Source organism: Vigna umbellata, chromosome 1, assembly GCF_029865625.1.
Source record: "Vigna umbellata cultivar VRB3 chromosome 1, Vumbellata_1.0, whole genome shotgun sequence".
NCBI lineage: Eukaryota > Viridiplantae > Streptophyta > Magnoliopsida > Fabales > Fabaceae > Vigna > Vigna umbellata.
Window position 1 is genome coordinate 104,221,150 of NC_142165.1, and position 24,490 is coordinate 104,245,639.

At 31.2% G+C, this 24,490-nt stretch overlaps 2 protein-coding genes across 2 annotated transcripts; both read left to right on the forward strand.

The window, feature by feature from the left end:
* On the forward strand, positions 1–20,400 carry LOC148207029 (calcium-transporting ATPase 8, plasma membrane-type-like). Its single transcript, XM_088105319.1, has 31 exons — positions 1–156; positions 4,671–4,801; positions 6,931–7,023; positions 7,481–7,656; positions 10,343–10,459; positions 10,541–10,577; positions 11,660–11,775; positions 11,866–11,997; positions 12,084–12,173; positions 13,240–13,309; positions 13,463–13,533; positions 13,633–13,716; positions 13,804–13,881; positions 13,962–14,033; positions 14,690–14,773; positions 14,851–14,933; positions 15,337–15,445; positions 15,572–15,627; positions 15,896–15,938; positions 16,018–16,101; positions 16,413–16,547; positions 16,645–16,710; positions 16,795–16,893; positions 17,014–17,136; positions 17,410–17,577; positions 18,163–18,222; positions 18,813–18,977; positions 19,054–19,170; positions 19,405–19,503; positions 19,755–19,892; positions 19,982–20,400. Exons 4-31 carry the CDS (start codon positions 7,492–7,494, stop codon positions 20,084–20,086), a joined length of 2,766 nt encoding a protein of 921 aa, XP_087961445.1. The 5' UTR covers positions 1–156; positions 4,671–4,801; positions 6,931–7,023; positions 7,481–7,491; the 3' UTR covers positions 20,087–20,400.
* Positions 20,401–23,389: 2,989 nt separating this feature from the next.
* LOC148207030 (uncharacterized) lies at positions 23,390–24,069 on the forward strand. The gene has a single exon (XM_088115760.1). It carries the CDS (start codon positions 23,681–23,683, stop codon positions 23,882–23,884), a length of 204 nt encoding a protein of 67 aa, XP_087971886.1. The 5' UTR covers positions 23,390–23,680; the 3' UTR covers positions 23,885–24,069.
* Positions 24,070–24,490: the final 421 nt, after the last annotated feature.

Genomic DNA, 24,490 nt, shown 5'->3' on the forward strand with positions numbered 1-24,490 from the left:
GTGGTGCTTAAAACTTCAATATGACTCCAAAGAATAGATTCAAAACTTGGGGTGAGAGCAGAGAGAATATTGCGTTTTCTTCGTCACTTCCTGTTTCTGTTCACTTTCATCCATGGATCTATCTATCCCTTTTCCTTTTTTTCTGCTGCACTGAAGGTATGATGCCTACTATTCCATTCCATTCGTCATACATATATTATTGTCAGTAGATTATGTGCTGTTTTACTCACCACTTTTAATCCCTTAATTAGGGTTCAAGGCAAGTACTTAGCTTTATAATTATAATAATGATACTAAATACTTTTATAAATTAAACCCTTTTCACGATGCTAAAGTATGATTTCAATTCTTAGTTCTTGTATATGTTCTTTTTAGTTTGATGGGAAGTGGAGGGACGTACTGTGGAAGGAAAGAAAATATACTAATTAATTTATTTTTCGTTGTTTGGGAGCATCCCAAGTAACCAAGTAAATAAAAAAATAAATTAATTATTAGTCGCTTAATTTATTATTTATATATAAAAGTAGAATTCGTTTTTTATTTAAATCTGATTCTTATATTTTGTTAATGCATAAGATACATCCTCAAGAAGAGCCAATACATATTAAATTTTAGTCGATGTGTCTAATGATTATGCTGGATGAATTAAAGATCTGAATATGTGACTGAGATATTAATAACACGTGTAATTTATTTATTTATTTATTCTTTTTTTCTTTTACATTTTTTTTTTCTTTTCCTTCTTCATTTTCTTCTGCGTGACCCTCAACCCCAACAGAAGGGTTTCATCACTGCATCTCCTTCATCCAACCAAATTCATCTCCTTCTTCTTCTTCACTCATGTGTTGGAGAGGGTTTCTTCGTGCGAGACCATTGTCAACAGCAACTAAAGAAAACATGTTTTAATCACTCTAGTCAGATGCAAAACTCAAACTGAGCTTCCATACTTTTGTATAATCAGGCCAAACAAATACGTAGCCAAAGATCAAAACCTAATTAATCAATGTGGTAATACCGTAGAAAAACATAAATTAATCATAATAAAGTTCCAAAATGAGTAATGTCTTGAAATTTATACTTAAAAATATCACAAAAACAGTCTTTAAAATTGAATTGATCTCCAAAACAGAGCAAGTGCAATGATCATGGAGCTCTGAAAGGTGAAAGATTTAACATAACCTAAAGCATGGTCTTGGACAAAGACGAGACTGAGGTGGAGCACGCGACGTGAGTCTTGTTGTTGACAGTGGTCTCGCACAAAAAACTTTACTCCCATGCGTGCGTTAAGAAGAAAAAGAGAGGTGTATGGGCAAACCTTACTAGGGCTCCGGATGGAGGTGACGTCGCTGTCGATGGTTCTAGATGGATAGAGGAGGTGTAGTGATGAGATCCTTCGTGTTAGGTTGCTTAGAAGAAAATAAAAGAAAAAGAAAAAGAAAAAGAAAAAGAAATGTACGAAGAAGGAAAAATAAGAGAAAAAATAAATAAATTACACTTATCAACCACGTTTAAATCTTTTAATCCATTCAGTGTGACTCTTAAACACATCAATTAAAGGTTAACTTCACTTATTCTAAAGGATAAATTTTATACATTAATGATGTATGATGATGTTTTATATGAATTTTTCAATTTGAATGAATTTCAATTTTATATTTAAGTTTATTTACTAAAAATATAATTAAATTTATACTTTTTATTTTTAAAATTTTACTGATTAATTATGTAGAACACATATTTTGGGTTTAGATATATTTATGCATTTATCCGTTAAAGTTGATATATTTATGCATTTATCCACTAAAGTTGTGCTTTGAGTTTAAAAGGAAAAAAAAATTACCGCAAGGTTAGTAGGGAGATAAGAGTAAAGTTTGATTTATAGTTTTTTAATCATATAAATTAAACGAATAATTGTAAATAGTTTTTTAAAAAATGTGTTATACATTTATTATTAAAATTAAGAATATAAAAGCTTAAAGAAAAAGACCTATGACATGATGAGTGTTTTTTTTTTAAATCTCTGTCTTTTGTATAATGTTTGTTTCGTTATGACATCTACCAAAAATTTAAAGGGATAAAAAAAAAATGTAATAGAGACTAAATAGTTATTTAAATCAATTTTGTAAAATTTATACACTAACCAAAATACCTTACGATTTTGTAAAGGCCATTTTGCAGCTATTCCGCAGTTCATTTTGATCCATAATTTTATTTTTTATTAATTATAATCTACACATTTTAAAGACAGATAATTTTAGCAGTGATTTTAACTTTTCAATTTTTGTTCATACATCTGATAAATATATGATTTTAATCTATTATTAAGTTTTATCATCTAATTATTAACTATGTGCTAATGCGATAAATTCACAAAAATATTAAATAAGTCAAAATAAATTTAAAATTGTAAATTAACTTGACTTACCACTTATTGAATTTGGGATTTGGTTGAAAAAAAATTATTTTTTAATGTGAGTCAAATTGAATTTGGTTCACTTAATCTCTGTGATAAATGGATTTGAGTTAGATAGAAGATGATCAACCTGTAACAATAGTTTATTAAACTTTTTATCATTGTTTATAAAAATTTTATTATAATTATTTATTATTTCTAATTGTGTATGTTGACAAATTAATATTTTTAAATATTAAAATAATATTTAATAATGTTTGAATAGTTTTTATTTTTAATTTATTTGTTTGTATAGTTATATAAGTTAGATACTTTAATTTTTAATTATTATTTTGATATTAATATTTGATAAAATAAGTAAAAACTTGGAAATGTTATAAAATAATATCTTAAGTAAATTCATATATTATAATAAAATTATAAAATAAATTGAAAGAATAAAATATGAACGAATTCATTAATCCACTAACTCCTTGATGAATAAATTAGATTGTAAAATTTTTAATTAATGAAAAAGTTTTGTAATAAATAAATTTGTGATAGTGGGACTGACTCATTTGACATAACTGATTGTGATGTAATAAATTAATTTGTGATAGTGGGACTGACTCAGTAAGTTAATAGTATTTCAAAATCCTCTACCTAATAAACTAAAAAAAAATAAAAAAATCAAAGGCATAACTGTCTTAATTTTTTGTAGCGATAGTGAACAATATTTATAACGTTATAATAATCTTAATGGTAGTAGGAAATTGATCACTTGCCCCGATAAATAATATGATTAGATTTATTTTAATCTTTATTCTGTTACCTCTTCCAAATTGTGTCAACTCAACAACTTTTTTGTTACACTTCTATTTTAGATAAATGTTAAATTGAGAGAATAACATTTTATAAAGATAGAACTTTTAAAAGGAATAAAGAATAAAGTTTATAGTTCTTTTTTCTATAAATTTTCTTTCATTTATTCTTTCAAAAATTATATTTATTGAAATTTCACATGGAGAATATATTTTAAAACATGAATATCCATCTTCATAAATATATGTTTGGTGTTAGAGATATAGTTAACTACTTTTTTATCTATAATTTTTTTTCAGTTATGATTTTATTTTTAAAAGTAGTGTTTATAAAATGGGTCATCCAACCATCATAGATTAACCACTCACTGAACTAATCTAACTCAACTCACTTATTAGTGAGTCGAAAAAATTCGAATCCTGATTCACTTATTAGCAAACCGAAATTTTTTGAATTTGATCCATTTCACCACAGATTGGTGAGTTAAACGAGTTGACTCACTTAATTATAAGTTTTTTTTTCAATTTTAAAAAAAATATTTTTCTTTCTAATTCAAATCTAAAAAAATTTCAATCCAAAATGATCTTAAATTCTAAAGACACAATTCAAAATAAAAAAAATAATACAATATAATTTAAATACAATCCAAAATCATCTTAAACTTCAAATATAATAATAAAAAAACAAGCACAAAAAACAAAATTAGGTCATTAACCCGATCTACCACAAGTTCAATTCGAGTTCTTAGTGGATCAATGGCGCGTATTAAAATTTTAAATATTTTTCAACTCAATCCGAATCCGTAGTAGATTAGGTTGGCTTAGAAGTTTCAATTCATTTTGACAACACCAATTAAAAGACATCGAAATATAAAAAGAGAAAAAAAATATATAAATCATTTTAGATCTCTAGTTCTAAATAATATGAGGTTATTAAGTGTGGTAGGAACCGCAGTTGAGTTATAGAAATAATGTTATACTATATGAGACTATTAGATAGGATATAAATATTATAAACATTTATTTATTTAATATCGATATTTTAAAAATTTATTTAGCATAATATTTTTTAACCAACAACATGGTGAAACGATGTGAAACAACTAAATTATGCACATTAGAAGTTAATTCTGGACGGGTGAATGAAAAAAAAGAGAGGAAACTATCGGTTACCTTTAAAAACGAGAAAAAAAGAGCATTTTTAGTTTTCCCAGAAGGAGAAGGCATGTTCGGGCCCATTACGTCAGTATTCTTTAGTACCTTTCTTGATCCTATAAACAAATTTATTGAGTAATGGAAGTTCAAAGAAAGAGCGATATACTATAAGGCACCATTTGCCGAACCAACAAATAAAATTTGCACTCTGCAACTGCATTTTTCATATACTTCCACCCTTCATTTCATGCATGGTGAAATGAATATCAAACTCTGATAGCAGCTAACATTCTTTGCTGAAGATAAACTAAGGTGTTCATTTGTGAAGAGAAGATATGATATCTTGCAAGGAGTTGCAGATTTGTTCTGACTGCAAATGATGTGAACACACTGCTCCAGAATAAATAGTTCGAGCCAGCATCATTCTGTAAAGGTAATAATCTCTCTTAAACAATCTTTTACTTCTATCTGTCTCGTAAATTCAACTTTTTTTTTTTATTTATGAAATAATAAGCTCTTCCAGAAATGAATTTTACTCCAAATTTTTATCCCCATATCGACGCCAATTTCAAGTTTCATCCAACTAAAATATTTGCCTTTTCTGTTTTTGGAGGGACATTGTCACGGGAAAGAAGGAAACGTTTGTTTGTTTCTTCTATGTATTCAAGTGTTTGGCTTAATTAACAAAATAGGTGCTTTTTCTTATATAACATAATCAATAGATAATGTTATTTTCTCTTTTAGTTTTACCGAATTCAATTATAAATATTAAATAATGAGTTTTAAGTCTATCTCAATTTTATATAATAAGATGGAATTTATATTTATTTATATTTTTAAAATTAATCTGGATATAAATATTTTCACAGATAAATATTAAAATAAGTGTGTGAATCTGATTTCCTCGTTCATATCTGTGGTGGACATTCAGAACTGATGTAATGATCCTCTTTTAATTTTATATTTTTTAATAATAAAAAATATATTTTAAAACGACTAAGTTAAAGTTTAAATGAAAAGAGAAGTCAATTGTATAGACTGAAAGTATTAAAATGTATTATATTAATTATTAATTATTTAATGGTGAATAATTTGGAAAAATTTAATAAATTATAATTAAATAATAGTTGAGATAGATACATTATTAACATTAGAAATTTATGATTTCCGTGTTGGAATTCCAATTCGTGACCAGAACGGCGTGCTTTCGGCCATGATGCACGGAGATATGCTCTTCACTTACAGTGACCGGTGGAAAAAACCTGTAATCTACTTAATTAAGTACACATCAATTCACATAAAAACAATTGTCAGCTAGCATCTTTATTCACAAATATTTATTATATTCAATAACTTTCTCTGTTATAATAATAACAAATAGGCTAAAATATCAATATAATATTAAATTAATAAATACAATTATTAAAAGTAAATAAATCATCAAAGAGTAATTTTACTTTCCAATGTAATGTTTTTTCTTTCCTTTCATTTTTAATTAATTGTTTTCGAAACTTTAAAAACAAAAACGAAGAAAAATTTATTTTCTTTTTTTAATTGTTTTCTCGATCAGTCGTTTTGCTTTCTTTCAAACTCATTCTTAAAAGGAGTTTTTGAAAATTAATTACTGAAATTGTTTTTAAAAAGTAAAAAGAAAACTAAATGAATCCGAAATTGAAGTCTTTTAACCTTCAAATTATTCTCGGCGCGTTCAACAAGATTTGCATAGCTGTGTTACAGAAAAAGAAGAATGCAAGAGCGTATTTTATTGCCTGCCAGCAGTGCCTAACCCAAACAAGTATGGAATATAAGCGTAAGCGAGTTTACGCCCTTGCATTATTGAAAGTTTGTTTGTGTGCGATTTCACTGAATCAACTGAGAAATGCAAACACACAGAGTAACGTTCTATTGAATATTTTATGACGGTACTGTTCGTATTATTCACATGCCATTGTTCATTTCCACGCCTGAACTCCAATCTCACGAATTGCATCAGTGAGTGCTCACTTGTCGCTTTTGATTTGTGCCACAAGTTAGTTATTCGTCTCTTTCAACCATTATTTCCATACTTCTGCTTCCTGCATCATATGTCAAAACTTACTTTGCATTAACTAAACATATTCAGTTTATTTGTCATTGTCGTTTCCAAAAGTGAAGGTTCTGATTTGTCGTGAAAAAAGAGGTTCTGATTCTCGTGCTGTTGTGGCTATGAAATGGACTGAATCAAACCGAACCACTTTCCACTACAGGAAATGTTGCGTTTATCAACTGATGACACGAAAAAGCTCTATTAGGAATTGCAAAAAAGGCTGATTCAACAATCTTGGAAATGAGAAAACAAAAAGTGAAAGAGAATATAATTTAGGCGCGTAAACTGTATACTGCACTTAAATCGTGAAACGAAATTTCCTCGAAAGAGGGGAAGATGCGTATATATTCTATTAATGAGGATTCTTTTGCATGAGGTGGAAATCTCGTGAACGGAAATGGAAATTAATTTTATTGTTGTTTTAAATGCTGTTGCGTTATTTATTCGTATAACGGTGTTCGTTTCCTTCTCTGAAGGGTTTCAGGTTACATAGGAAGAGATAGAGGAAGACGAAGACGATAATACTGCTATCGGCACCAGACTACTAATATAGTCTCTTTACTTTCCCAGTAAGTCCACGGGCTACTATGCTTATTGCTACATAAGAAAGTGATACTCATTATGCACTATATAAGCCTAATGTAATGGTGCGTATATATATAGAGAGAGGTTTTAGGGGTCTTGATTTTCTAGAGATATGTGTTTTACTGTGCAATTGAAAGTGATTGATTTGAATTTAGGGATCAGTGATAAGTGAACTGCGACTTTGAATAATAATGAAACGACAAATCAGTTAAAATTTGAAGGGTGGAGATTTGAACTGCTTTCTTTTCTTTTGTCGAACATGCTTTGGATTGTGATGCTTAATTCCGAAGTAGAAAAACTTAATTTAGGTTTTCTTGTGATACGGTGAGGTTTGTTCCGAGAGTGGAGGTAGAGTTAATAAAAACGGTTATTAATGATATACTGTGAAGTAGTAGTTGTAAGGGATACTAGGTAGTGACGGTGTCATCTTTCCTGCGACAGTTTTCGGAAGCATGAGCTTCTCCAAGGGTTATCCTGGCAGCCAGACGCCGGGTGATATTGAGGCCGGGTCTCCCACTGGCTGCTCTGATGATTTTGATGACGGAGACTTTTCTGCTGATCCATTTGATGTTACCAGAACAAAGAATGCTCCGGTTCAACGCCTCAGGCGCTGGCGGGTATGTGTCAACATTATTTCTAATCCACTCTATTGCTGTTACTATCTTATGTCATATTATTTTCAATAATACGACTAATACATTTTGTCTGTTTTGAATTTGTACTGAATACATATATTATTCCCCATGGCATGTGTTGCTATTTCAATGAAGCTGGTTAAAACTATTTGCCGTTTTGACCTGTCCAATAATCTTGTAGGGGTTGGGCATTTGTTGGTTTCCCTAGCATGCTATCGATGTCTTGTCTTCTGGGATTTTGGGTGCCGTCCCCGTACATGGGTGGGGAGGGATTCACTTGTTGAGCCAATATATTTTTCCAAACTTTACTGTGAACATATTTGGTTCAATTCCCCTACAAACACTTTCGGGAAAAGAAATTTAGAAGAAAGGATGAAATAAACTTCTCCATAAACTAAAGTTAATTTACGTATGAATTAAAAATCATCATATAGAAAAAATAATATGGAAGATTTTTTACAGATTTGCCTAAGCATGAGTTATTTTAGTTTCTAGAGAAACTCATTTCATTTTTAATTCTTATTTTTCTCCTTTAGAAGTGCTTATTAATTTTTTTTTTAAACAAACTCTAGATGACGCAAACATAAACAGATATAGGGAGGGAGAGAGAGTGCTTCCTATCATTTTAATAGTCTACAAAATCTAAATTAAGAGCCGCAGAAGGGGAATGAATCCTCTTAGTCAGTTATTTCATGTGTTAGGGCGATGTGAAGAGAGAGAAAGACATGGAGAAAATAGGGCCTCATCTGGGGTGTTGTTTAGGGTCTCTTGAACTCACATGAGAATATCCATTCATTAAATGAAGTGAGATCAGGGGCTAGGGGAATACTGGATTGACAATATGGTTTCTAGAAGACATGTTTGAAAAGACAAGTGGATAGTAAATGGCTCAAAAAATACCAAGTTCATGTGCTGACTGGTTGTTTTTTGCAATATAAATTTGAATCTTATTCATTTAAAGGTCTATATGGAAAAATTTTCCCTGCTAATGCAATATTTTAGCATTCATGCACCTTACCTGTACTCAATGACGCAAATATTTGAACATGTACCAGTTCAGCATTACTACTAAAATGCTGTCAAACCGGAGTAACTTTTCTGTTGTGGGCTTTAGGACAAGTTTATACAACCTGTTTCTTATAGATATACCCGTTTATTTAGAGGTCCAAAATTATAGAATTTTGAATTATGAGACTAAACAAGGTTCTTTCTATGGAGCGGACGGATACAAATATACAATATTAGTATAAAGACAAGGAGCTGATTGAATTTTTGTTGCCAAAGAATCAACATTTCTAACCACAGTTTTTAATGGATTATTAGAGTATTGAAGACAACACAGTACACATTCCAATTAGCACAGTTTTGGGATCTTCAGTATTGTTTTGAACATCTTGTGAATCTCTTCCAAAACACAGTATTCCAAAGTGTGTCATTGGAAGTATTACTTTGAATACCTTTCTGTACTTGCAAATAACATATTTGAGGTATTGTCAGGACTACCAGCGGCAGTTCAGGATTCTTACTATCTATAAACAGCAACATCAAAAAGCTCAGTTCTTAATCTTTCTAGAGAACCTCGGTAGTGAGGGTTTAACCCCACCTCATAAGTTTGGAAAAAGTACTTGAGAGGCAGAAAGACCTGCTTTGAGTCTTTGATTTTTTGGACGAACGCCAGCTGTGCTTGGTAGCATAATATATTGATTGAAGATTATATTGCATCCATTTCAAATTTTTATCAACAACCACTGATATGTATGGAGGGAGTCAAAGAGGGAGGACATATTTTTGTTATTATTTAGACACTTATGGTTGAAGACAAATTGGATCCCTTGTTTGCTGGTCGCTAGATAATGGGAACAATAGCCAATTTGGAAGCTACATTGGGATCAGTCCTTATGTTTCTTGTAAAGGTTCTAGAAGGATAAAGTGCTTATGCCCTTATTGGGAGATCCAGTCTGAAAATTTTGGTTTAATTCATTTTGATCTGAAATGCCTTCCTTGTGTTTCCCAAATTCTAATTTTTTCTTAGGTGGACAGTTTAAGAAGACTTGGATTAGATTTAGGGTTTTAAGATTCTGTTAGGGTAATAAATTTGAACTCCAAATGACTAATGCAAATTGCTGGGTTTCTATATTTTTGCCCATTGCAAAATATAGATGGATAAATATAACTTTTATTAATGGGACAAAAGAACGGTAATATTTAATGAAATCTTTATAGTTAATTTTCAATTCTTCTGGCATTTGAAATTTTCAGATGTTGCAGGAGGTAAAGAAATCATTCAATTAATAGAAGGGTTTAACATTTCACGGGGGAAAAAGTTCTGTTTGTGACAAGATAATAAGTATTACTATCACTATAGTTCTGGTAGTTTGGTCGTAATAGCCACTTAATGATTGTCTTTTTCATGCTGGTTTGAACATTCAAGATATATTTTATTTACAATGGCTCAAGACACAATACAGCGCATTTTCTTGATCTTGCACCAGGGATTTGAAGCCTCCTTTGTTCACTGTTTCTGCAGTATTAGAGTTCTATTTTATAATAACTGTGTTAGCATCAATTGCTACTTGTATATGGCTATTTTTGACATGCATTTAATTTTTATCCTTGGGACCCAATGTTTTGTTCAATGACGAGACGAATAATTCCTTTGGTGTTTCAGCAAGCGGCACTGGTGCTCAATGCTTCTCGCCGATTTCGATACACCTTGGACTTAAAGAAAGAAGAAGAAAAGAAGAGAGTATTAAGAATTGTTATAGTGCATACACGGGCCATTCAAGTTCGATTCTTCAATTGACTTCTTTATTATTTCTCATGTTACATGTGTTAAGTATACTAATTAACTAATTTACTCTATTAGGCTGCATATCGATTCAAGGAAGCTGGGCAATTGAATGGTGAGTCACTAGCTTGTTTTCACTATTATGTGTAAAAATTGTAGTGCACTAGTAATTCACAGTAGTTTTCCAATTTAGAACTTACTCTGTCTCCTATATTGTTAAAAACACTTGTTGTAAATATATTTCATTCTTGTTCTGCAATTTATAAAATTTACTCTCAATGTTTTTTACTTATCTTGTGTATCATTTTCTTTGATTTCTTGTTCTGCTAATATGCATCTGAGTTCTGTATTCAGTCAGTTTGGCCATGAATGTTGCCTGTTCTAGTAGTTTGTGAACAAAATCAATAGGGTTTGTACCTTTGTACTACTTTTGCTCATAAAGAAAGGTTGCTTTAGTCTGGTTTACTATCACCTGATTAGCAGCATAATGGTATGGAAAAAGTCTGAAATAATATGTGCCAGGTATCACTGGTCTCTCTTGATAAGCCCTTTTAACGTTAATGGCCTAATATTCATGCCAGTTGCTACGTGTCTGAAAAACCTCTAGCTTAGAAGTCAAGTACGGAAATATTTTTGACATATATGGTTTTAACCGATAATCATTCTAAGTATTGTGTCTGACATTTTGTTTAATGTGAACCAATTATCCTTTTAGCAGATCAACTTCCTTTAGCACGTCAATTGTAGTTTTATGACTTGTCCATTCCCTTTTATGTTGTTTTGTTGCTATACATTATTTGCATGTTAGTTTTAAGCATAGGTAATGTTTAAAGATTACTATTACAGAGATTTGTAATGGTCTTACCAATTTATGATTATAAAAAGTGTGTATTATTACCTTAATTCTAAATTGTTTGCTTGATATATCCAATTATTTTTGTGATTATCAAGCCTTGGACATATATATCATTTGGAGATTCTAGTGCTATCCCATTTCACAATGATAAAAGGTGTTTATAATATTATCTTAATTCTAAACTTAAATACCAAAGTTGAAAATGCTTTGATGTGCTGCTGGTGCTTGATGCTCCCTAGATCTTTGCTAAATCATTTTTACAGTGAGTTTACCCTTGGTATACTAAAATTGTAGACACTATTTTCTTTCCAATATCAATGCTCGGTGCTTTTAACTGCTAGGACTTGGAACTATAAAACCTCATTTGAACTCCACTGGAGAATTTTCAATTGGACAAGAACAACTTTCTTCAATTTCAAGGGACCGAGACACTACTACTCTGCGGGAATGTGAAGGGGTAAGTGTAATAAGAATGATTTTCTTTTATATATAATTATATTGATTAGAGTCATCATATTCACTTGATTCTTCTGAATCACTTAATAAGGTTGTAGGGTTATCAAATTTATTGAAAAGCAATTTAGAGAAGGGAATTCGAGGTGATGATGCTGACTTGTTAATACGGAGGAATGCATTTGGTTCCAACAACTACCCTCGAAAGTCTGGAAGAAATTTTTTGGTAAATTTTGTGCACATTAAGCATTTGATAACACCTCTTTTTATTGGAGGGTTGTTGTACTGATGTTGTTGTTTTTGTTGCCTTAGTCGTTTATGTGGGATGCTTGCAAGGATTTGACCTTGATTATTCTAATGGTAGCTGCAATGGCTTCATTAGCACTGGGGATAAAATCTGAGGTGAGATTGGTTGTGAAAGTGATATGATCTTGATGGGCCTGATGTTATTTTAGTTTTCTTTGTAATTTTTATTATGTTTTTTTTCATTAAGTGGTTGAATGGTCGCGTGAGAAGGATGTGAAATTTAAAGGGTCTTACATAATTTAGCCTATAAAAGGACATACTTGTAATTCAATGAGGGAGATTTTGAATTCTGAAAAAAAAAATTTCCTTTGTGAGAATTTATGGAGTTCTGAGGTATGAGTACCCAAATTTGATCTTATTAGGGTAACTTGCAGCATTTGACTCCATGACTAATTACTCACCTTCTCATCTTTCTTGAGTGTGACGGTCAATAACTTTCTCCAAACTGAATATTAGAATGATTCTCCTTCTGTTTTCTCATCAATATTTACCTTATTGTAATCTTTTATCTTGCCATGTGACCATTCAACCACTTAACTAATAACAATAAAAATAACCAAGAGAACCTAAAATTATGTTGAACCCTTCAAGATCATATCAAAAGTTGTGAAACAATTCTGTGCTTTTATGTGATGATAAAGTTTTAGTAGTTTGTCCTTTCAGGTAGAGTAGACAGTCTGATTCCAAACTTACACTGTTTTTCATTAAAAAATGCATGGAATTATTAATGTCCTGTACTATCAGTCACTAATTACTGTAGTTTCCTGCCTTCATTAATTCAGCCTGCTAACAAAAATTAATCCTCCCACTGCGTGCTGTCATATTGCCCATTTCATTGTAATTCTTCCTTTTTGGTATTGTTTGACAGTGTCAGTTGCATGCTAGATACTTTTCGTTTCCTTTTTGTTCAATATATTGATTTCTGGTGGACAAACTTTCTGTTAGCTTAGTAGCTCTTATGCTAGTAACATGATATCATCTATATGCCAGGCTCATCTGCTTTTTATTTGATTAATGTATTGTTGTGCCAACAACAAATTCCTTTGACCTTTAGTGTTCCTTTTTTTTTTATCATTTCATTCATTCCTTCATAATTCGGTATTACTAGTATTTTTCTGTTAATGCTAAGAATTAGGTTCATCTTCAGAATTAATTGTTTCAGGGTATCCAGGAAGGATGGTATGATGGGGGAAGCATTGCTTTTGCAGTTATTCTTGTTATTCTTGTTACAGGTATTGAGGTTCTGCTTCTGAATTTTCCATTTTATATAAATGCATTTGCTGACCATCATCAACTTTGTCATTTGTTATGGTTGTTTATCATAATAGCTATAATATTCCCCTTTGATGTGCAAAATATCCTTGTTTGTTTCTCCTCTTTTGTAGCTATAAGTGATTATAAGCAGTCTCTTCAGTTTCAAGATCTAAATGAGCACAAGAGAAACATTCATTTGGAGGTATATTTCTGGCATAGACGTACTTTATTATTATTATTACTATTGTTATCATAAACATCATATATCTTTAAATTTGGGTTTTGATTTGTTCTCGAAAAGGTCATTCGAGATGGTAGAAGAGTTGAGATCTCCATATATGATGTTGTTGTTGGTGATGTTATACCCCTTAACATTGGTAACCAGGTATTTCTTTTCCCATTTTTGCATAATCTCACACCTAACCTAATAGTTTCATTTCTTGTTATTTAGTTCTTAACTGATCTTTTCTAGGTCCCCGCTGATGGAGTTTTGATCTCTGGTCACTCTCTTGCAATTGATGAATCAAGTATGACCGGGGAGAGCAAAATTGTTAGTGTTTATTTCTATCTTGTGGAGAATAAGTTTAGTTACTGCTCAGTTCTTCCTAAGTGGGTAATAATTTTTTTCAGGTCGAAAAAAATTCTAACGATCCTTTTCTGATTTCTGGATGTAAAGTTGCAGATGGCAATGGAACTATGCTGGTAAATTTTGGACTTTCGTTTTCCCTTCTATATTTTGTAATTGTCCTGTCTTGATTTTATTTACAAAAGTAAGGAGTCTCCAAAGTGTTGTTGATATAATTAATATATAACCAAAAAGTGGTCCTTAGATGGGAATTGTCCCCAAGGGCCCAAAAACATTTGAAACACCATTTTGGTCTTTGAAAGGTTTGAGGTGGACCATACCAGTCCTTGAAAAAATGAAAAATGGATGGATTTAGTCTTTTTTTTTTTTACATCAATTTAATTGCTAAAAAGAACAAAGTTGATTCTCATTTTCATCTTTTAAGGTTCCATAATTACTTCAAATTTTTCATAAACTAAAATGGTGTTTAACCAAAATGGTAGAAGCTTTTCCTAGTTGGATCTATAAGTAAATTTTTCATTTTTCTTTTTCTGGAGAAGTCACTCTGAAATGGTGTCAATTGTTCATCTAGTGCATACTGGTCAGGAAGAGATTCTAGCCTGTTTATTTTTGAAAACAACAGGCAGAGGGAAATTAGATTGGTGAAACATGGATTAAATTGTAGTGCACTTCTTTCAATAATTGATTTTTTTTTTTTTAGATTCAGTCATCTATTTTATTGATTAACGATTTTTTTCTATTTTTCTTTTTGTTGGTTGCTTTCCTTCCTCAGGTAACGGCTGTTGGTATTAATACTGAATGGGGGCTTCTGATGGCTAGCATTTCAGAAGACAATGGTGAAGAAACACCTTTGCAGGTCCCTTTTTTACATGCAGTTTGTTTTTAGTTCCTGCTTCCAATATTATGTTTACCTGTATAAAGTTCTCAATGTAGGTACGCTTAAATGGTCTCGCTACCTTAATTGGTATTGTTGGACTCTCTGTGGCTGTTATCGTTCTGATAGTACTACTGGCCAGGTTTCTATATGTTCCTTTCTATGATCTAAACGTGTTTTAGTTTAAATTGATTTTCTTTAAGGCTGACCCTTTATCGAATAAACCTCTTGTTTTTATTTTGTTAACATTCTTGGAATTTCAAATTAACCTACTTAAAACTTCAATGTCCGTCTTCTTCTCTTCTAACTCATTTGGATAAAAGTCAAAGTTTGGAAGTACGGGAAATTTTCTATTTATTGAGTTAATTATTGAAATTTATTATTTTCAATTGAAAGTTATATCATGTTGATTGTCGACTGTGAAAGGGCAGGGCTATTTGCCAAACGGTAAAAGTTGAAGTGGATAATTTGCACTTTATCATAGTTTTATTTTTTAAACTTTTTTTATTTTTTACATGTCCCTGAATGGCAACATGCAAACACAGGTATTTCTCTGGGCATACTAGAAACCCAGATGGAAGTGTTCAATTTATAGCGGGCAAAACCAAAGTTGGTGATGCTATTGATGGAGTGATCAAGATATTCACTGTTGCGGTATGTGTATTTAGAATTACTAAAATGGCTGATCGTGTGTGATCCATTTATAGATAAATATTCGCATCCTTTCACAGAATTTAATGTTGATAACTATAAGGTGATTGTAATGTGTTGAATATGTAGGTCACCATTGTAGTGGTTGCAGTGCCTGAAGGGTTGCCTTTAGCCGTTACCTTAACGTAAGTCTCATTTTACCCACTTTTAATGGATATGATTTAAAGTACTTTAATTTGATTTATAGATTTTATCCTTATTTCTTTAAATTATTGCGCCAAATATTGGTCCAATGTAGATTTTCTGTCTTATGGTTTTTTAATTTTAATTTAAATATTATTTTCTTATCATTATATGATGCTTTCATTATCTCCATTCTATCCATTTTACATTTTCAATGTGCTCTTTCGTATTTTAATGAGGTGTTACTCTTTCTCATCAACTATTTTACAGACTTGCCTACTCAATGAAAAAAATGATGGCGGATAAAGCTTTGGTATGCCAATTTTTGTTTGTGCTATTGAATTTCAGTATCTATTTGAAAATGCTGTATAATATAACACATTTATTTGCAGGTGAGGAGGCTCTCTGCCTGTGAGACAATGGGGTCGGCCACAACCATCTGCAGTGATAAGACTGGAACATTGACTATGAATCAGGTTAGTTGTAATTCAGTGCTTAAACCTTTTTTATAATATTTGTTCTAAGTAAATTATACTTGCTGGAGAGCACTTGTTGCAATATTTTAGTTCTATTCTGGCGTATCTGTTTCCCAGCTTATGTCAAGTAGGAAACACAACAACACGTAAGATTAGGAGTTAAGAATAAATTTAACGAACAAGAATATAAACTATGGTGTGTGTGAAGGTTGACCAGTGGCTATATATTTTGGGTGAATATTTCGAAATAGTTTATGATGAAAATAATAATGTGTCCAGCAAATTTTAATTTCACCAAATTTCTGAGATAGATGACTGTGGTTGAGGCTTGCATTGGTGGGAAGATAACTCCTGATCATACACCAGACCAGTTGTCTGGTATGCTACGCTCTTTGCTGTTTGAAGGTGTTGTGCAGAACACTAATGGAAGTGTTTATGTCCCTGAGGTATGATAAAGAGGTTTTACTTTGTTGAGTTCCCTTCCAATAATAATTTCATAACTGACTGGTTCTACTAATTTTTGAATAATTCTATTTGTGATAGAGTGGTAATGGTATTGAGATTTCTGGATCACCAACAGAAAGGGCAATTTTAGAGTGGGGAATTAAGGTCTGTTTTGAAACTTAAAATTTGGACTTCATTTTAATGAGCGTTATGCAATTATATCTAGTTAACTCTTAGATCAAATTTCAGCTTGGGATGCATTTTGATGATGTCAGATCACAATCATCAGTTGTCCATGTCTTCCCCTTTAATTCAGACAAAAAGCGAGGAGGAGTTGCAATACAGATGGTAATAATTTATTGGCATTTTAATTTAAATCCGTACATTTTTTGCTTCTGTTCTAAACTGATATGTTATTTGGTAGCTAATATACCATATGCCGATGTTTATATGTTGTTTTTCATCCAGACCACTCCGCAGACAGACTCTGAAATCCATATACATTGGAAAGGTGCGGCTGAGATAGTCCTTGGATGCTGTACAGGGTATATTGATGTTAATAATCAACTGGTGGAGATGGATGAAGAGAAGGTTTGAGTAAATAATTAAATATTTAGATCCGTATTTAAGCAAAGGCATTGGTTATTCCTCCCAATTAAAATTTTCTTTTGGAAACCTTATCTGATTACCATTTTTGTGCTAAGTTTTTCAATTCTGTATCCAGTTTTTCCCTATCTTTTATTATAACATACACTAATGAAACGACAGCTGGTACAACTATTAGATGAACTGTTGGATGCCATTTGATACTTTTTTTTGACTGATTTTGATAATGTTCTTAAGTAAAATTTTCCTGGCTCGCAGATGTCATATTTTAAAAAGGTTATTGAACGTATGGCTGCTGATAGTCTACGGTGTATTGCGATTGCATTTAGATCATTTGAAAGGGAGAATGTTCCAACTGGTGAAGAACTTGCTCACTGGTCATTACCAGAGGATGATCTTTTTTTATTGGCTATTATTGGCCTGAAGGTAATATTTCCACTAGAATTAGATTGTCATGGAGTTGCGAGCCCACGAATGAGAGAGTGTACAGAAAGAATGAAAGAAATAATGGAAAGGAGCTGTTATTGATATATGAAACTTAATGAACAAGGAGAAATCCTCCTTCTAGGGGTTTCCTCTTTCACAATAGAGCTACTGATCCGTTCATAAATGTTATCTTCTCAGAACGATCCTCTTCCCTTGCATTCCCCTATGTATTTTTCTTACTAACTTATGTACCTGTCAAAACTAGATATTTTGTCTATCCTCCCCTTATTCTTCCAAGAAAAATACCCTTCGGATTGTCATCTTTGTCTTGTTTCCAGTATTATAACATCCTGATTGTATTCTTGACTTATATGTTTTACTCACATTTTTTTAGTTGTGTTGAATGACGGTACAGCTATTATCTATAATTTGCTCAATTTGTCATTCTTTATGTGGTATATCTTGTTTAGAGTCATAGTAATTCTTAAAGGGCCTACACTTTGTTGCATGACTTCTACATGTTGATTCTATCTTTTCAGTATTTTCTTACAATTTGTTTTATGCCAATTATGCGTTGAAATGCAGGATCCTTGTCGACCTGGGGTCAAAGATGCAGTGCAGCTTTGCCAAAAGGCTGGGGTTAAGGTATATCTATACATGCTTTTGATGTGGAAAGTCATTTTGTTCCATTAAGAGGCTTAGGTCGTTGAGACAATTATAACATGTTACAGGACCCTATATGTGCTGCTAAGTGGCCAATGTTTCACCCACTGATGACTTTTATAGAGACAACGATTTATTTTGCAAAAAATAAAATTCATTCCTCAGGATAAATTCTGCGAAAACTATTTAGTTTTTACTAAAAATAATCTTTTCTAAAGGGGAGTTTGTAAGAGCTTATTTCAATAAGCTTCATAGAGAAATGTATAAAAATAAGCTCTTTTTAGCTTATTTTAGCAAAGTTCACAGTCAAGCTAATGCATTAATTATTAGATAGAGGCAAAAAGATGGATTAAGATGTCTTCTGTGACTTGATTTGTTTTAATATATAAAACCATATCGTTGCTTTTGGTATGACAAAAATGTGTTGGCCAATTTTTCTATTATAGGTTCATCTAAACTTCCCTATCCTGCAAAATCAACACTATTTAGGTTAAGAAATGGAGTCTGCAAGGCATGTGCAGTTTTCTCCTTATGGGAAGTACTAATTTGCTTGGTTGGATCTTTAATCCCAGGTAAAAATGGTCACTGGTGACAATGTCAAAACTGCAAAAGCAATAGCTGTGGAATGTGGAATTCTTGATTCAATCTCTGAAGCTACAGAGCCAATCATCATTGAAGGAAAAAGATTTCGTGCCTTGACAGATGAAGGGAGAGCACAAATTGTTGACAGCATATTGGTAGAATCCAACAACTATAATAGCCTTAGTGGTGTAACTGTTTTGCTGTAAGATTGAGTGTATATTGATGTTATAGGTTATGGGACGGTCATCTCCTAATGACAAGCTTTTGCTTGTGCAAGCATTGAGGAGGAACGGGCATGTTGTGGCTGTAACTGGAGATGGAACAAATGATGCTCCTGCACTACACGAGGTTTGAAAGGCGTTTCTTATGTTTTTGGGGCATATGCTTATACTTTTATCTTAGATACATGTTAAGATGATGGCAGTATTTATAGTGATACAATATAACTGTTGCCAAAATTGTTGCTATGTCAGTTTTATATTCAAATAGGCTATATTGTTCTGAGGCAAATTTTTGTTTAAATTATATAATCTAGTTTTTGTTTTCATAGTTGTGTTCGTGACTCTATTTTTGTATTTTTAGGCCGATATTGGTCTTTCAATGGGTATACAAGGAACAGAAGTTGCTAAAGAGAGCTCCGATATTATTATTTTGGATGACAATTTTGCTTCGGTTGTGAAGGTTAGTCCTCATTTCTTATTTGAGAGATGTTGGAAGTATTCTCACTCAATGATGCATGCTTGAGGCATCCCTCTTGAAGGACTATTTCTGGTTCTAATTGAAATGCATAATTATAATTTTTTGATGCTGTTGTGAGAGATTTTTTTAGTATTAAGGTGCATTCCACAGCCTCATTATTTCGTGTAAGCTGATTACGAATAGATGTTTCAATCATAAGTGGTACCACCTTTCAATATCTCTCGCCAATTCAGGTTGTCAAATGGGGGCGGTCTGTATATGCAAATATTCAGAAATTTATCCAGTTTCAGCTTACAGTCAATATAGCTGCACTTGCTATAAATGTTGTTGCTGCATTTTCCACAGGTGACATCCCACTAAATACAGTACAGGTTCGTTTTCTGTTTGTCACTAACTGCTTGGCGCTCCCTCATTTATTTAGGAGGCCAACCTTATGAACAAGTCCTTAATTTCTTAACAGCTTCTCTGGGTAAATCTTATCATGGATACTCTTGGAGCATTGGCCTTGGCAACTGAACCACCAACTGATTCCCTAATGGGTCAGCTTCCAATGGGAAGACGGTAATTTTTCTTTGTTCTTAGTATTTGTTTAGTGGAAGAAAGAAAATTAAAGATAGAACAAAGTACAAGGTCAAAGTTATATATCCTTCACAAAATACCAAAACATCAGGGTACATATACAGTAAGTAAAAACACATTGTTGCGGTAAAAGGCTTTGTGAATCACTGTGAAAATAATCACCAAAAGCTATAAAGATCCTACTGATTGCTGAATTTATCATCCTTGCATGGATTTCAAATAAATGCACTTATGTACAATGAATGGACCTACTGTTAAACTCCATTATGGGAAGAGCAGATGTAGTGTATTTTTTTTTATGGTTTGTGTTATAAAATTGACAGTATCTGTTTTTTGCNTAATTTTATCTTAAAGATAATTGTGATATAAATTTAAATATAAATAATAAAAATTATGGTCAAACAAAGTTAAAATTTGGCAATTTAAAATTACAAAAGTATTAATATTATTGTAATAATAATTATTATAACTAATATTGTAATTATTTTACTATAATTATTATTTTTATTATTCATTTTATCATATATATATATATATATATATATATTAATTATAGAAGGTTTGTTATCTTATGTAACTTTGTGTATCAAATTTTAGTTAACAAAGAATCTTTATATGTTATGTATAAGGTTAAGATATTTGGAATAATTTTTTATTATTTTAAATTAAAAAATAATTAAAATACTTATGTATTTAAAGTATGTCTTCTTTTATTAATAAGAATATTTTTTATCAATTAAAAATTAGTACACTTTAATAGGTAATGTAAGTTAACAAACCTATATATATATAATCATTATATAATACAAAAAAGTGAAGGATAATTTTCGTCCTTGTACATGCACAACAATTTTTTGTTTATCTTTTCACTTATACAAGGTAAATTTAATACTTTAAAATTAACTGAAACAAACAACCTACTTACTCGTAAATTTACACAATACATCAGCAAAAAAGCAAACACACCTTAAGAATTACAATATAAAACTTGTCTACGTATAAACCCAAATAAAATTTGCAATAAATACAAATATTTTTTTATAGTGTTTGTGGTTGATCTTTATATATAAATATTTTAGTTACTCATTTGTTAAATAAATGGATAGAAGTATGAATATTATCATTAGGGATAATTATTTAAATATTTTTTATAATGAAGCGAACATTATTTAAATATTATTTATAATGAAGCGAACATTATTTAAATATTTAAAAAAAGTGTAATGTTTCGGTTGTCCAGATCCAACTTGGAGCCTAAACTCGAAATCGAAGTTAGATAAATTGTCCATGAACTAACTCAAATACTTGCGATATCTACTTTAGATTTTATTAGAGAGTTTTGAAGATACATGGTAATTTGACTCAAGAAGTGGATTCAAAAGGATGTTTTTATTTCATTAATATATTCTTATAATTCAGAAGATATATCTCATGTTTTGTAGTTATTATATTTTTGGAGCTTAAGGATACATTATGTAAAACTTTGAAGACTATAAATAAGAAGACAGTTACAAGCCTTAGGGACTTAGATTTTCAGACTTAAAGTACTGATAACTCTGAATCTGATTATTTTTTTGGAGACTATAAATAGACCGAGTGATCGACTACCAGGCCGATCACCGGGCTGAGTGGCTGACCACCAGGCCGAGTAGTCGACCACCAAATTATTTAAATCCACGTAATGAGTTGTTACTGTGCCATGTGGTTATTAAATGCTACCTGAGCATGCCACAACACAAGAAATTTAACGCCGTCCACAACAATTAACGGCAATGGCTTTATTAAGTCAATTTTATCAAAATAGGGATCCAATTGAAAACTTTGATAATACGATAACCCAATTGATACGAATTCACATAAATAGAAACCTCCAAAGACATTTTATCTTGTTTATAACAACTACTAATTAAAGTGTTTTTTTTTAAATAACAATAACGTGAGTAATATGAATTAAATGTTTTACAAAAAATTGTCCTCATTCTATTAATCTACCATTTTGTTTCATCAATCAAAATCACTTAATTTTTCACTTTCACCCATCCACTCACAACATTGTAAAAAAAAAAGTGACTAGGCTAGGTTCACTCCAAGTCATTTAAAAAGGAAAAAAAGGGTCGAACCTAAAACTACACGTTACATATAATAAATCTATTTCTTAAAGAAATAGCCCCTAAAATTTTTGAAAAGAGAAATTAAAAGGACTACAAGTCTAATTCCAACAAAGATGTCCATCTACCATGCCATTATTAACCAATGCATGTGCTATCATAGAGTAATAAATATAAAAATAATGAAAAACAGTGTAAAAAAACATTTAAAAGGTAGTAAGCTGAAAAAAATAATATAATGAAACATAAAAATAATAATTATAGTAGCATTACCTTTTTTTTAACTCGTAAGAAAAAAAAACCCGTAAATTTCACTTATTTTATTTCTATCTTTTTATTTACTTCCTTTATTCTTTTTTATAAAAATACAATATGGTTTAAAATAAATCAACCTAATTCATTCGAGTTGACTCATTAAAAATAGTTTTTTTAACTCCCTTTTTAGTAAATTGAAAATTTTATAATCGAATTCAATTAATCATATATTGATAAATTAATATGTTAATTCATTTACAAATATTCTTTTATAATTTATTTTATATATTTATTGTAATATAATAAAAATAAATTGACTTAATTCATTTTTATAATAAAGAAATCAAATATATTATCTAATTCGTCAAATATTATAAAAATAATAATTGACTATCAGAGTCTTAACATAGATAACTTAAACAATATTTTAATATTTAAAAAATCAAATGATAAATCTACATAATTAAAAAATAAATGATTTTATTAAAATAATTTATAAAAAAATATTGTTATTAATAAATTAGGAGTCAATCTGTTTTCAATTTTTCTTTTTGTGAATTGAGTAAACCAAACTCACTTCAATCCACGTTAAAAGCAAAAAAAAGAAACTAAAAATAATTTATCCGATACTGGATCAGATTGACTTAAGAGTTAAAACTCACTTTGAACTCTCTAAAGATTATCCTCCCTTTATTTATTATTGTAAGATAAAAAGGAACATTAACTGATTTCCTTAAATGCTAATTTAATAGAGAACACAAAACAAAACCCACTATTCATTACAAATACACCATCGAACAACATTTCATCATCATACACAACGATATCACGATCTAAATGCACAACCATTAGTCATAAAATATTGTAAATTCATGATTCTAAAAGAATTGAGAAGCATTAGGGTAGAAAGATAAATATAAGTTATGAATGAAAAGTTACGCAAGGGGTGATGTCTCAGCCCACTGTTTCTGCTATGTTAATAAGGGGGAAAACATGGGAAGCTGATTTAGCATCAGTATCCGCAAGAAAACAACCTTAGCCGTTTGTCTATAAATACGACCGACCGAGCCAGCTGCGTTATACTACTTCGCCCTTAACTTTTACAAATTCTAGATTTGGACGTTCCCTTGTTTCCGCTGTCCCACAAGGAAACTCTGTTAAGGTCCAAGTTGCCCAAGGGAACTGGTGGTAGTAATTGTTGCTGTTGCAGGAGAAAAATGTGGTTCGTGTACGTTTGCGAAGAGGAAGAGAAGGAACTCGGAAGACAACAAGCCCCCGGTTCCTGTCCCTACTGTGGAGCCAAAGTTCAAGCCATGGATGTTGAGATCCAGTCCAAGCTCTGCTTCTTGCCCCTCTGCTTCAAGATCAAGAGAAAGTACTTCTGTACCCACTGCGCCAGGCGTTTAGAGCTCTATTACTGAACCCAAACCAAATCCTCAATCCTCAACACTCCCTTGAACAACAACTTCTTGTAAATATACATATATAAGTCTAGATTAGGTGCTACTAATCTTAGTTTTCTTTCCTTTTTTTAATATGTTTGCTGAGGATTTTTGGGTGAGAGATGCTATGTCATATTTAGTCATTGAATCGGTTCAAGATTAAATTTTTTTCTATTTTTGCCTGTTTTTCTCTCTCTTTCTGCATCATTTAAAGTTTCAATATTTTTTAAATAACTGGGTATCCTTGAACGATATACAGAGGCTTGATTTGTGAAACTGTACAATGGATATAGGAGTGTTGATGGGTGATGGGTACTGGTTTGTTTTTTTTTTTGTTAGAATTTCTTGTTTTTTTTTTTTTCTGGGTGGGTACAAATCAGAGTATGCAAATGTCAATCAAATCCTCATGTCCCAGCTCAGCACTTTTGAGATGGTGTTTTGTCTGAAAATTTAATAAATGGTTGAGTTTGAAATTGCTGGGTCAGATTATTGCAGCTAAAAGGTTTGAAAATTAATGGCATAAATGCATAGTGCCTCCCCTGGTTTATCACTTCTCTTTCATTTTCTTATTTTATGCCTTTTATC

What these genes read in the sequence shown, in the direction of transcription:
- LOC148207029 (XM_088105319.1), top strand. Translation starts at nt 7,492, where the DNA reads ATGAGCTTCTCCAAGGGTTATCCTGGCAGCCAGACGCCGGGTGATATT. An exon ending in AACGCCTCAGGCGCTGGCGG is followed by an intron (nt 7,657 to 10,342) that starts GTATGTGTCAAC and finishes TTGGTGTTTCAG; the next exon opens with CAAGCGGCACTGGTGCTCAA. An exon ending in TCCCACTAAATACAGTACAG is followed by an intron (nt 19,893 to 19,981) that starts GTTCGTTTTCTG and finishes ATTTCTTAACAG; the next exon opens with CTTCTCTGGGTAAATCTTAT.
- LOC148207030 (XM_088115760.1), top strand. Translation starts at nt 23,681, where the DNA reads ATGTGGTTCGTGTACGTTTGCGAAGAGGAAGAGAAGGAACTCGGAAGA.